Source organism: Bos indicus, chromosome 22 (genome assembly GCF_029378745.1).
Source record: "Bos indicus isolate NIAB-ARS_2022 breed Sahiwal x Tharparkar chromosome 22, NIAB-ARS_B.indTharparkar_mat_pri_1.0, whole genome shotgun sequence".
NCBI classification, from domain to species: domain Eukaryota; kingdom Metazoa; phylum Chordata; class Mammalia; order Artiodactyla; family Bovidae; genus Bos; species Bos indicus.
This window is the reverse complement of record NC_091781.1, coordinates 49,948,967-49,962,579: the sequence shown is the minus strand read 5'-3', so window position 1 is coordinate 49,962,579 and position 13,613 is coordinate 49,948,967. Positions and strand designations below refer to the sequence as shown.

Genomic DNA, 13,613 nt, shown 5'->3' with positions numbered 1-13,613 from the left:
TGCGCTGATGTCACACCCACGAGGCCTGAACAGGCCTCGGTCCCAAGCTGGCCTGGGTAAACCTGAGAGAGCGCAAGAGCCTGTGCAGGCAAACGAGCCCCCCTAACACCTGTACTTCCGACGGCCCTGTGGATGGGACCACAGCCTTGTAAGGCGGGCTGGCCCTCTATCAGCTAAGGCTAGCCTGGTGCACCGGAAGGATGCTGCAGTCACTAAATAGTAAGACCTTTGAGAAGTCTCCTGGTGTCCATAGCTCCTGCTCCTGGGGAACCACTTAAACACTGATTCCTTTGGGTCGCCCCACCTCCAAACAACAGCACCCTCAGCTCAACACTACTGCACGGCTTGAGATGTGTCTCCCGGTAGGGATGGGGAGAGCAGAGCCTGAAAGGCAACAGGGAAGAGGGAATGAATCACAAACCGTCGGGCACCTTCCACTCAAATGGGACCACCCAGGAAAACGGCTTTCTCTAACGTGATGAAAGCTCAGTTCAGTTCAGTCACTCAGTCCAACTGAGCGAAACTCAGAGAAAAACACGTATCATTGATATCCCTTAGAGGTGGAATTGAAACACTGACACAACAGAACTAGTGTACTAATGATACAGAAGGAGGACTAAAAAAATTCTTAAATTTACCATAGGAACAATTGGGGTGGGGAGAAGAATAAATGAGAATGCTGGGAGTGACAGAAAATGACAAGTCAATACATCAGTTCAGCTCAGTCGCTCAGTTCAGTGTCTGACTCTTTGAGACTCCATGGACTGCAGCACACCAGGCCTCCCTGTCCATCACCAACTCCCAGAGCTTACTCAAACTCATGTCGATTGAGATGGTGATGCCATCTCATTTTCCGTCGTTCCCTTCTCCTCCCTTCTTCAATCTTTCCCAACATCAGGGTCTTTTCCAATGAGTCAGTTCTTTGCATCAGGTGGCCAAAGTATTGCAGTTTCAGCTTGAACAGCCGTCTAGTACATCAAGGCTGTATATCGTCACCCTGCTTATTTAACTTCTATGCAGAGTACATCATGAGAAACGCTGGGCCGGAAGAAGCACAAGCTGGAATCAAGACTGCCAGGAGAAATATCAGTAACCTCAGATATGCACATGACACCACCCTTATGGCAGAAAGTGAAGAGGAACTAAAAAGCCTCTTGATGAAAGTGAAAGAAGAGAGTGAAAAAGTTGGCTTAAAGCGCAACATTCAGAAAACTAAGATCATGGCATCTGATCGCATCACTTCATGGCAAATAGATGGGGAGACAGTGGAGACAGTGGCAGACTTACTGTATAGCACAGAGAACTATGCTCAGTGTTATGTGCCAGCCTGGATGCGAGGGGATCTGGGGGAGAATGGATACATTTATGCCTGAGTCCCTTCACTGTTCACCTGAAACTACCACAACCTTGTTAATTGGCTATAAGCGAAAGCGAAAGTCCAAGTCGCTCAGTTGTGTCCAACTCTTTGCGACTCCATGGCCTACACAGTCCATGAAATTCTCTAGGCCAGATTACTGGAGTGTAGCCTATCCCTTCTCCAGCGGATCTTCCTGACCTAGGAATCGAACTGAGGTATCCTGCATTGCAGGCGGATTCTTTACCAGCTGAGCTACCAGGGAAGCCCCATTAATTGGCTATTTCCCAATACAAAATTTTTTTGGTATTTTTTTTTAACAAATTTTTTAATTAAAAAAAAAAAAAGAAAACCACATGAAAACTTGCTGAGCTCCACTATTTGAGATATGCAAAAGGACCACGATGTATCACCTCCCACCAGGGAATGTGGCCATCCTCCAAAAGCCTCCAAACAGTAAACATTGAACACGGCATGAAAATAAGAGAACTGCCTGCACCGTCAGGAGGAGCATAGCCAACATGGAGAGCAGCAGGAAAATTCCTGAAAATACAACAAAACAGACCAACCACAGAATTCCAACATGCCCCTCCCAGGCGTTCCTCTGTCCTCAGAAATCATAATTCCTAAACACACATGCACCACAACATTCATTACCACTCTATTTGCAGCAGCAAGAACACAGAAGCCTGCTCACCATCCATCAACAGGTGAATGAAGAAATAAACATGGTGTCCACACAGACAATGCAACAGTCCTCGGGCGTAAAAAAGAATGAAATAATGCCACTGACAACAACACAGCTGGAGGTAGAGGTGATCATACCAACGAGTGTAGTGGAGACAAGGAACAAAAACGTCTTACGATATCTCCTATAGGCGGACACTAAAAAATGGACACAAATGAACTAATTTAAAAACAGAGCAACAGACTCAAGGACTTGGCAAACAAATACACGTTTACCAAAAGAATCAGGTGGGGTAGGGGAGAGGAATTTGGAGGTTAAGATAAACATAAACACAAAACATATACCCAAAATGTCATCAACAGTGCCTTACTGTGGAGCCCAGGAACTCCTACGGGAAAACAATCCAAGAAAGAACAGGTATACGTGTATGTAGAACTGAATCACAGTATACCTGAGACCGCACACCGAAAAACAAACACAGCTTAGGTGCTGTCCACCTAAAACAAGCACGTCGTTGCAAATCAACTGTACTCCAACATAAAATAAAACCCCAATTAAAAAAAGAAACAGAAATGCCTACTATATTCCCTTCAGACCAGGGGGGCCTAGGCTGGTGTTAACTCCCTGGGCGCCAGAGCAGTCCTGGGGCTGAGGGAGCCAGGGAGCACGTGCCTGCACAGGAACCCCCCTTGGATTTGCGGTGTCTGATCCCCTCTGAATGGGATCACGCTGTCCACATCCAGGGGGGCCCTCCAGCAGCAAAACCCAAAGTAGGCAACCGAAGGGTGGGGCACCCTCTGGACTGCAAGAGCTATGAACAGTCACCGTGTGTGCAGGTCTCCTGGTGGTGGGGTGCCCACCTCCAGCCTACTTCCTTCGAGTTGACCCTGTCCTCTATGACCGCACCCTGGGCGCTGCCGTGTTACAAGAGTTGGTTATTTGTCTGGGGGTGTGAAGGCTAAGGGGGAACAAGAAAGGAGCCACAAGCCCTTGGTTGTTTGATCTGGCACATTCCACTCTCAGTTATAAGCCAAGAACAGGACTCTTTGCTAAGGCTCTGGCGGCCAGAAAACCCAGTGTTGGGCACAAAAAAATCTTTCCGCCTTGTGGCCATTTCTCAGAACTACAGCTTTAAAACCCTTGCTTCTGGACACTAGGGGCTTACCTGATAGCTCAGTTGGTAAAGAATCCGCCTGCAATGCAGGAGACCTCGGTTTGATTCCTGCGTCAGGAAGATCCACTGGAGAAGGGATAGGCTACCCACTCCAGTATTCTTGGGCTTCCCTGATGGCTCAACTGGTAAAGAATCTGCCCACAATGTCGGAGACCTGGGTTCACTCCCTGGATTGGGAAGATCCCCTGGAAAAGGGAAATACTGGAGAATACTGTAGGCTACGCACTCCAGTATTCTGGCCTGGAGAATTCCATGGACTATATAGTCCATGGGGTCGCAAAGAGTCGGACACGACTGAGTGCCTTTCACTGTCTGACACTTAATAATCACAAGGGCTGGGGCACTGTAAGTGGCACTTGCCCATAAGAAATATCCCTGTGGAGGTAATCAGAAAAGAATTCAGAGGGGTGGACTTTCATGAAGTCAATTTCAAGACGAATATTTCACTCTCACTGTTAAAAAAAAAAAAAAAGCACGTGAAAACTTGCTCAGCATAGCTTATTAGTAGAGAAATGCAAACCAAAAGGACCACAAGGTAAACCTCCCACCAGGCAGAATGGCCATCCTCCAGAAGTCTACGAACAGTAAGTACTGTGTAGAGAAAGGGGAACCCTCCTACACTGTTGGGGGGAGTGCACAGGGGCACAGCCAATTGGGAAAAGAGGTGGGAAATTCCTGAAAAAATGAAAAATACACCGACCGTAGGATTTGGAAATGCTTTTCCCAGCGGATATCCTCAGAAAACCATAATTCCTGAACATATATGCACCCCAACATTCACTGCGGCACTATTTACAACAGCCAGGACACAGAAGTCTCCAAAATGTCTCTTGATAGATGAATAAAGAAGATATGGTACATATATACAACGGTATATCAGGCAAAAAAATAAGAATGAAATAATGCAGTTTTCAGCAACAAGGACCTAGAGATGATTACAGCAATTCAAGAAAATCAGTAGAGATCCAAAAACATCCTATGATATTGCTTATATGCGGAATCTAAAAATGGATACAAATGAACTAATTTACAAGACAGAAACAGTCCCACAGACTTAGAAAAGAAATTTATGGGAAATTCCCCTACAGTATAGGGTCAGGACTCAGGTTTCACTGCCAAGGTCTTAGATTGGATCCCTGGTCATGGAACTGAGATGCCAGAACCTGCAGGCCATAGTCAAAAAAAAAAAAAAAAAAAATATATATATAAAAGAAAAGAAATTTATGATTACTAAAGGGAGGGATGGGAGGAAAGGATAAATTTGCAGGTTGGGATGAACACATATACACCAATATATGTAAAACAGATTATCAACAAGGACGTGATGGACAGCACAGGTAACTCTAGTCAACAGTCTTTCAAAACCTATATGGGAAAAAACTCAAATAAGAATATATATATTCAGTGGATCACTGAAAAAAATCAACAAGGAATTGAAAAACATACCTAGAGAGAAATGCTTTTGAACTGTGGTCTTGGAGAAGACTCTTGAGAGTCCCTTGGACTGTAAGATCAAACCAGTCCATCCTAAAGGAAATCAGTCCTGAATATTCACTGGAAGGACTGATGCTGAAGCTGAAGCTCCAATACTTTGGCTACCTGATGCAAAGAACCTACTCATTTGAAAAGAACCTACTCATTTGAAAAGACCCTGATGCTGGGAAAGACTGAAGGCAGGAGGAGAGGGGGACGACAGAGGATGAGATGGTTGGATGACATCACTGACTCAATGGACATGAGTTTGAGCAAGCTCCAGGAGATGGTGAAGGACAGGGAGGCCTGGCGTGCTGCAGTCCATGGGGTAGAAGAGAGATGGACGCAACTGAACTGAACTAAGAGAGTAATGGCAAAGAAAACACCAGATCCAAGACCTATGGGATGCCACAAAAGCAGTTCCAAAAGGCAAATTTACAGGGATGCAATGTTACCTCAGGAAACAAGACAAAATATCAAAGAAGCAAGGTAACCTTATACCTAAAGCAACCAGAGAAGAAAGACAAAATCCAAAGTTAGTAAAAGAAATTATAAACATAAGAGAACAGGAATGAATGAAATAGAGACAAAGAAAATCATAAAAAAGATCAATGAAAGTAAAAGCTTGTTCTTTGAAAAGATACACAATATTGATAAACCTTTAGCCGGACTCATCAAGAAAAAAAAAGAGAGTGGGCTCAAATCAATAAAATTAGTGGGCTTCCCTGGTGGCTCAGTGGTAAAGAATCCACCTGCCAATGCAGGAGACACAGGTTCGATCCCTGCTCCGGAAAGATCCCACGTGTGGTGGAGCAACTGAGTCCGTGTGCCACAAGTACTGAGTCTGTGCTCTAGAGCAGGCGACCTCCAGCTACTGAGCTCTCGCACCACAGATACTGAAGCCAGCACGCCCTAGAGCCAGTGCTCAGCAACGAGAGAAGCCACTGCAGTGAGAAGCCTGTGCACTGCAGACCGAGACAAGCCCATGCAGCACAGCCAATAAATAAATAACAATAAAAAATTAAATCAGAGATGAAAAAGAAGTTAGAATGGACACCACAGAGATATCAATACAAAGGGTCGTAAGAGACTACTACAAACAACTTTATGCCAATAAAATGGACAACCTAAAAGAAACAGACAAATTCTGGGCGTTCCCTGGCGGTCTAGTGGCTACGACTCCGCGCTTCCACTGCCAGGGGCCCAAGTTCAATCCCTGGTCAGGGAATTAAGATCCTGCAAGTCACAGGGTGCAACCCTAAATAAACAAACACTTTAAAAAGTTTTAATTTAAAAAGAGAAATGTACAAAGTCTTAGAAATGTATACCTCTCAAGACTGAACCAGGAAGAAACAGAAATATGAACAGACCAATCACAAGTAATGAAAGTGACACTGAGATGAGAAAACTTCCAACAGACAAAAGTGCAGGACCAGGCGGCTCCACAGGTGACTTTTACCAGACATGTAGAGAAGAGTTAACACCCGTATTTCTGAAAATATCCCCCCAGATTCCAGATGAAGGAACACTCCTGAACTCATTCTACAAGGCCACCATCACCCTAATACCAAAACAGACACATACAAATACAGGTCAATACCACTGATGAACACAGATGCAAAAATCCTCAACAAAATACTAGCAGACTGAAACCAACAATACATTAAAAGGCTCATGCACCAGGATCAAGTGGGATTTATCCTAGGGATGCAAAGATTCTTCAATATATTCAAATCAATCAGTGTGATACACCACATTAACAAACTGAAGAATAAAAACCATATAATCATCTCAACTGATGAAGGAAAAGCTTTTGACAAAATTCAATTTCCATTTATGATAAAAACTCTCCAGAAAGTGGGCACAGAGGGACCTTACTTCAACATAATAAAGGCCATACATGACAAACCCATAGCTAGCATCATTCTCAATGGTGAAAAGCTGAAAACATTTCCTCTAAGATTAGAAAGAAGGATGTTTACTCTTGCCACTTTTATTCAACATAGTTTTCAAAGTCCTAATATGACAGTCAGAGAAAAGAAAGAAAGAAAAGGAATCCAAATTGGAAAGGAAGAAAAGCTGTCACTGTCGGCAGATGACTTGATACCGTACACAGAACATCCTAAAGATGCAATCGGAAAACTACTAGAGCTCACCAATGAACGTGGCAAATTTGCGGGATGCAAAATTAATATAGAAATCACTTGAATTCCTATACACTAACAACAAGAAATCAGAAGAGTAATCAAGGAAAACAGGGAACTTCCCTGCCTTCAGTGGCTAGGACTCCACACTCCCAATGCAGGGGGCCTGGGTTCAATCCCTGTTCAGGGAACTAGATTCCACATGCTGCAATGAAAAGATTCTGCTTGCCACAACAGAGATCGAAGATCTCACGTGCCAAAACTAAGACCTGGTGCAGCCAAATAGATATTTTTTAAAAGAAAGAAATCAAGGAAATAATCCCCTTTTACCATCACATCAAAAAGAGTAAAACACCTAGGAATAAGCCTACCTAAGGAGATAAAAAATTATACTCTGAAAATACTGATGAAAGAATTGTGGATGACACAAACAGATGGAAAGATACACCGTGCTCTTGGACTGGAAGCATCAGTATCGTCAAAACATGACTCCACTACCCAATGCAGTCTACGGATTCAGTGCAATCCCTATCAAATTACCAATGGCATTTCTTACAAAACTAGAACCACCACCGCAATAAATGTTTAGATTTGTACAGATACACAGAAGACCTCAAATAGCCAAGCAATCCTGAGAAGAAAAACAGCTGGAAGAATCAGGCACCCTGCCTTCAGACTAAACTACACAGCTATAGGAATCAAAACAGCAGGGTACTGGCACAAAACCAGAAATACAGATCAGTGGACCCAGAAATAAACCCATGCGCCTACGGTCGAGTAATCTATGACAAAGGAAGCAAGAATATACAATGGAGAAAAGGCAGTCTCTTCAGTAAGTGGTGTGCTGGGAAAAGTGGACAGTTACAGTGTAGAAGAATGAAATGAGAACATCCTCTAACACCATAGAGGCTTCTCTGGTGGCTCAGCTGGTAAAGAATCTGCCTGCAATGCAGGAGACCTGGGTTTGATCCCTGGGTTGGGAAGATCCCTTGGAGAAGGGAATGGTTACCCACTCCAGTATTCTGGCCTGGAGAACTCCACGGACTGTATATCCATGGGGTCGCAGAGTCGGACATGACTTTCACTCACTAACACCATACACAAAAATAAACTCAAAATGGATTAAAGACCTAAATTTAAGGCCAGACTCTATAAAACTCCTAGAGGAAAACAGAGGGCAAACACTCCTTAACGTAAATCACAGCAGTGTCTTTTTTGATCCACCTCCTAGAATAATGAAAATTTTAAAAATTAAGAAATGAGACCTAAATAAACTTCAAGCCTTCTGCACAGCAAAGGAAACCATAAACAAAACAAGAAGACAACCCACAGAATAGGAGGAAATATTTGCAAACAAAGTGACCGAGAAGGGATTAATCTCCACAATATACAAACACCTCATACAGTTTTATGTTAAAAAAAAAAAATCAGAATATCTAAATAGACATTTCTCTAAAGAAGACATACTAATGACTAAAAAGCACACGAAAAGATGCTCAACATCACTAATTTTTAGACAAATGTAAATGACAACTACAACAATGTACCACCTCACACCAGTCAGAAGGCCCATCATGAAAAAGTCTACAGACAGAGACTCCCTTGGTGGCCAAGCAGTTAGGACTCTGCACTTCCAATGAAGGGAATGTGAATTCAATCCCTGATCGGGGAACTAGATCCCAAAAATGCCACAGCTAAGAGTTTGCATGCTGCAACTAAAGATTCCAGGTGTCGCAACTAAGACCAGGCAGAGCCAGATAAATAAATAAAAAGTATATGAATATGACTCCCTCCCTCCTCCAGGCACAGGCCCTTCAGGCTATGCATCTCATAGCCCAGTCCACCCCAGACATCAGCACAGGATTCGAAACGCAACTCCCAGTCCTCAGACCCCTAGAAGTGACTTGCTCCAGCTGGTTTATTCAGTTTTCAATCATAGGAATATAAACTGAGAGACAAAAGGCACCCAAAAAAATATACAAAAGACCCAAATGCTGGCAGTGGCTCTGTCCATTGAAAAACCACTGAAGGCGAGGCTGGCTTTTCCAGGTCAAACTGGCCGTGGTAAACCGTAAGGCTCATGGGCACCCAGACAAAACCAGTGTACCCTAGGGGGACAAAGGGGACACTGCAGGAAAGAAGGTGCTCGATCCACTTTGAGAACAATCAGAGCTTTGCAGAGGGAAAGCCCCAGATGCCAGATGGGACAGAGACCCATAAGCTTTTGATGGTTTTATAATCAAAAGACTGAGGGAGCCCAATACCAAAAGTGGCTATAGATAGAGATACCACCTACATAATAGTGGTGAGCCTCAAGCTTCAGGTGGTCATTGATGTGGTGAGCCACTTGATAAAATCTCTCATAAGCACCAGGGCAACCCTCTCAGTCTTAACCTAGACTGAAAGCCTTAACAATCATAAGAAATATGTAGTGGGAGTGTCAGTAGACACGGGTACACTTTCCTGCAACCCCTTTTGTGCAACATCAGTGGCCAGTCATTTCTACATTCCCTTGTTTGTGCCTGATTGTCCTCTCCCTTTAATAGATGGGACTTATTAACTAAATTAGGGGCCACTCTGTCACCCTGCTTATTTAACTTATATGCAGAGTACATCATGAGAAACGCTGGGCCGGAAGAAGCACAAGCTGGAATCAAGATTGCCGGGAGAAATATCAATAACCTCAGATATGCACATGACACCACCCTTATGGCAGAAAGTGAAGAGGAACTCAAAAGCCTCTTGATGAAAGTGAAAGAGGAGAGTGAAAAAGTTGGCTAAAAGCTCAACATTCAGAAAACTAAGATCATGGCATCTGGTCCCATCACTTCATGGGAAATAGATGGGGGAACAGTGGAAACAGTGTCAGACTTTATTTTTCTGGGCTCCAAAATCACTGCAGATGGTGACTGCAGCCATGAAATTAAAAGACACTTACTCCTTGGAAGGAAAATTATGACCAACCTAGATAGCATATTCAAAAGCAGAGACATTACTTTGCCAACAAAGGTCTGTCTAGTCAAGGCTATGGTTTTTCCAGTGGTCATGTATGGATGTGAGAGTTGGACTGTGAAGAAAGCTGAGCGCTGAAGAATTGATGCTTTTGAACTGTGGTGTTGGAGAAGACCCTTGAGGGTCCCTTGTACTGCAAGGAGATCCAACCAGTCCATTCTAAAGGAGATCAGTTCTGGGTATTCTTTGGAAGGAACGATGGTAAAGCTGAAACTCCAGTACTTTGGCCACCTCATGCGAAGAGTTGACTCATTGGAAAAGACTCTGATGCTGGGAGGGATAGGGGGCAGGAGGAGAAGGGGACGACAGAGGATGAGATGGCTGGATGGCATCACCGACTCGATGGACATAAGTCTGAGTAAACTCCGGGAGTTGGTGATGGACAGGGAGGCCTGGTGTGCTGCGATTCATGGGGTCGCAAAGAGTTGGACACAGCTGAGGGACTGAAGTGAACTGAACTGTTTCTTGAAGGACAAGGAAGCCACCCTTATAACTAAATGATGTGAACAAAAAACTTGTTTAAAATAACAAGACTAAATCTATAATTAAAAGACTCTGAAGTATAAAACCTGAACTATAAAATAGTAAGGTTCTGGGCCTAGCCAAAAGCAAACAAGTGAGGCTTCAAGTAACCGTCTCTAGATATGGAAACTGTTTGGAAAATATTGTTTGGGTCTCCAAAACTGTGGCTGCAATCTCTTTTAATAACTCTTTTAATGTCAATTGCTTTAATTATTTTCATTTGTATCTTCTATAAACTCATTCTCTGATGTTTAACACCCACAAGGGCTAAGAGAATAGTACTCAGTCAGTAAAGAGTCTGCCTGCAATGCGGGAGACTCTGGTTCAATCACTGGCTCGGGAAGATCCCCGGGAGTAGGAAATGGCAACCCGCTCCAGTATTTTGGAGAATTCCATGGACAGAGGAGCCTGGTGGGCTACAGTCCATGGGTTCACAAGTCGGAAATGACTGAGTGACTAACACACACACAACCAGAGTCAGCATTACAGTTCTCCCAAAAGTGAAGGAAGACTCAGTCAGGGCTTACACTTTTTCCCCAGGGAGGCCTACATCCTATCTCAGCAGAAAGCAGTTAATGATAAGTTTGTTGGCCCTTAACCCCCTTTAAGCATAAAGGATAAATACCTGGAGGCAGGGAATGATAGGGGCAGAGCCAACAAAGGTCCGTCTAGTCAAGGCGATGGTTTTTCCAGTGGTCATGTATGGATGTGAGAGTTGGACTGTGAAGAAAGCTGAGCACCGAAGAATTGATGCTTTTGAACTGTGGTGCTGGAGAAGACTCTTGAGAGTCCCTTGGACTGCAAGGAGATCCAACCAATTCATTCTAAAGGAGATCAGTCCTGGGTGTTCTTTGGAAGGAATGATGCTAAAGCTGAAACTCCAATACTTTGGCCACCTCCTGTAAAGAGCTGACTCACTGGAAAAGACCCTGATGCTGGGAGGGATTGGGGGCAGGAGGAGAAGGGGACAACAGAGGATGAGATGGCTGGATTGCATCACCAACTCAATGGACATGCGTTTGGGTGAACTCCGGGAGTTGGTGATGGACAGGGAGGCCTGGCGTGCTGCAATTCATAGGGTTGCAAAGAGTTGGACACGACTAAGCCACTGAACTGAACTGAAAAAGACAAAGTAGGTGATTAAACACTTAATCCCACTAAGGGAGCGTAAGAAAAAACTACGGGAGACTGCTTTAAGTTAATCATCATTCAAGAAGTCACCTTTAAAAAAAAGAAAAAGAGCAGGTTTGCTTAATCATAAAATCATGAAACAGAAGCAGGAGGCATGCCCCCACACAACCATTGGTTTAATGGTAGAAGGAGACCTACATCCAGCCCAGTGATTCCTAGGACATGCTCCCCTGAGTGCACTAAAAGAAACAATTTAAGGAAAGAGAGACATTATGCTAAAACCTGAAATGACTTATCATATTTCAGTATATGGTTACTGCCTTTTTGCTCATTCCCATTGTGCCAACTCCAGTACTTTGGCCACCTCATGCGAAGAGTTGACTCATTGGAAAAGACTCTGATGCTGGGAGGGATTGGGGGCAGGAGGAAAGGGGGACGACAGGATGAGATGGCTGGATGGCATCACCGGCTCGATGGACTTGAGTTTGAGTGAACGATGGGAGTTGGTGATGGACAGGGAGGCCTGGCGTGCTGCAACTCATGGGGTAGCAAAGAGTCGGACACGACTGAACTGAACTGAACTGACTGCACCATGACAGTCCTGATTTGACCTTGTAGGAGCAAGAAAACTCCCCTACCCCATGTGCAGAAGAAACTGATGATGGAAGCGTGACATCTCAAGAATGAGGAAGAAGGTAGTCTTCTTGCTGTCCCCACTCTTCCTTTGATTATAAAACTATACCCACCAAGTTCTTGGGGCAGCACCTTCTCACCCACCCACTTGAAGGCCTCTCAAGGGCGCTTTTCTAAAAAGTCACTTTTTATTTATCACTTTCACTTCTTGCTGAATTCTCTGTGCTCTGAGACATAAAGAACCAGAGCTCCTCAGAGCCTTACCCCCGCCTCCGCACCCACCCCCACCCCCGCGACCCGCTCTTCTGCGGTTTCATCACTAGACTGGCTTTATAGCTCCCAGGCAAGTGAATCCAAGTGTGGTTCGGTAACACCCTCACCCAAGCCCCATTAAAATGGTGGCCAGGTGTCAGCCATGCCTAAAAGGCACCCCATCTCTGCTGGGTAAACATAAACTTGTTTACTGTACCAGGACATATGCCGCACCTCCTGGTCGACCTGATAAGCGACTCTCAGGACTGCCTCGGGCCCCAGGGCGCTCATCTGCCTTCTAGAGCCGGGCAGTCAAGGCCTCAAATTTTGCAGTTTCCCCATCACCCTATCTCTCAGTACTCCAGGATAAGCCAGGTCTCCCACCAATTTCCTAGTCCAGTTCGGCAAAGGATCAGGGTTTGGAGAGCGGACGGGCTTCCAGCTCCGTCTGGCCAGTTTGTCCATATCACAGCGCACAGCTTGGGTAGAGAGGCAATGAGAAACCAACCAAGGCCGGCAGGTGCGGACCAGGTGCGAGCCGGAGCGAGGGGGCACGCAGGCAGCACGCTCAAGTTAGGCGCACACGTGGCCGCTGACTTCTGGGGCACGTGCCCGTCACGGGGGGAGTTTGCAGGTGGCGGCACCAGACTGGGCAAGGCATGATCTGTACCCGAGAACTCTAAGGGTCACTGACGGGAACCCACTCAGGACCCTAGTTTGACGTTCCTCAGTTTCCCCGTGCCCCGCCACCCACCCCACCCCAACTTACCTCCTCCGCGGCGCTGGCCGCCTCTGCGGGGCGCGCTGCCTTTTCGGGCGCGGGGCATGCCGCAAATCGGGCACGACAGGGCGGGGGGTCAGGGACCCGGCGGCGGGGGGTTCCAGGCCAGCGAGTCGCCGGCCGGTGCGCTGAGTTGAGACCTAGGCAGACGACGGGAGCCACACGCTGCGCGCGCCACCATCTTCGCGAGGCGCCCCGCCCTGCCAGATGGGTCGAAGCGCCCCGCCCCGCTAAATGGGTGGCTGGGAAGGCGAGTCCCTAGCCACTCGGCTCAGACCGCATCCATGCGGCCGAACCTTCTATTCCCAAGGTGCTGCGTGCGCAGATTACCGGCGCCAGGCTGGGCGCAGAGCACCTCGGGAATTGTAGTCTACTCCTGGGGAGCCCATAAGCCCACGACGCTCTAGCTGAACTATGCACCCACAATGCCCTGCGCCCTTCCCCCAGCA

At 45.8% G+C, this 13,613-nt stretch overlaps 1 protein-coding gene across 6 annotated transcripts in view; it reads right to left on the bottom strand.

Moving 5' to 3' along the window:
• Positions 1–13,613, bottom strand: part of IFRD2 (interferon related developmental regulator 2) — a 27,250-nt gene extending 13,637 nt beyond the window's left edge. For 2 of the 6 annotated variants that reach the window (XM_070776674.1, XM_070776673.1), the window contains exon 1: positions 13,153–13,613. In XM_070776674.1, the coding sequence (XP_070632775.1) occupies positions 13,153–13,210 (58 nt within the window). In that variant the 5' untranslated portion in view covers positions 13,211–13,613. The remainder of the gene's footprint in view (positions 1–13,152) is intronic. The other 4 variants (XM_019984403.2, XM_070776672.1, XM_019984402.2 and 1 more) reach the window with 4 other exon arrangements.